At 27.2% G+C, this 600-nt stretch overlaps 1 protein-coding gene across 1 annotated transcript; it reads left to right on the top strand.

The window, feature by feature from the left end:
* Positions 1 to 6: 6 nt before the first annotated feature.
* On the top strand, positions 7 to 585 carry LOC105462205 (trans-Golgi network integral membrane protein 1-like). Its single transcript, XM_011708730.1, has 3 exons — positions 7 to 51; positions 131 to 248; positions 406 to 585. The coding sequence occupies exons 1-3, from the start codon at positions 7 to 9 to the stop codon at positions 441 to 443; spliced, it is 201 nt and encodes a 66-aa protein (XP_011707032.1). The 3' UTR covers positions 444 to 585.
* The last annotated feature ends 15 nt before the right edge of the window (positions 586 to 600 follow it).

The raw sequence follows: 600 nt of genomic DNA, 5'->3' as shown, positions 1-600 counted from the left end.
TCAGAGATGTGTATAAGAGACAGATACATAGGTTATCATAATAAACAGAAGGTTAGTTTAACTTATGCGTTTTTATATGTCATTCACGATTGTTTTTTTCATATAGAAAGTAATTCTTTTTGTGTTTTAGATATTTGCTATTGTATTGGAGGGTCGAAGATCAAGAAGTAATCGTGGTAGGCGGCGACCGAGTACTGCCAGCTACCGAAAACTGGATTGTACACTTGAAGAAGCTGTTACCTCGCAATGTAATGCTAACGTTACTCATGTCATATATTAATATGCGAGTAGAGTATCATAAATTTTATAATGGCTGTATTATAGTATAACAAGTGTAATATATTTTGTATTTAAGCTTAATATTTTTAGTATATTATTTAATTTTTTAAAAATTTTATATTTTAGCATCGAAGCAATCCGTCATGAAATTTATGAATATATGACAAAATATTTGATATAATATCGAAGAATCTAATACTAATTATATTTTTAATTTACATTATACATCGAGTTAAATGTATGATTTATAAGGTATACAATTTTTATTATATTGCGGTTAACATCTATTAAACAAATTTTATGTGGTACGCCAGCAAAATT

The sequence above is a fragment of the Wasmannia auropunctata genome, unplaced genomic scaffold (genome assembly GCF_000956235.1).
Source record: "Wasmannia auropunctata unplaced genomic scaffold, wasmannia.A_1.0 LD268491.1, whole genome shotgun sequence".
NCBI classification, from domain to species: Eukaryota; Metazoa; Arthropoda; class Insecta; order Hymenoptera; family Formicidae; genus Wasmannia; species Wasmannia auropunctata.
The sequence above is the reverse complement of the archived record's forward strand: the minus strand, read 5'-3'. Positions and strand labels throughout refer to the sequence as shown.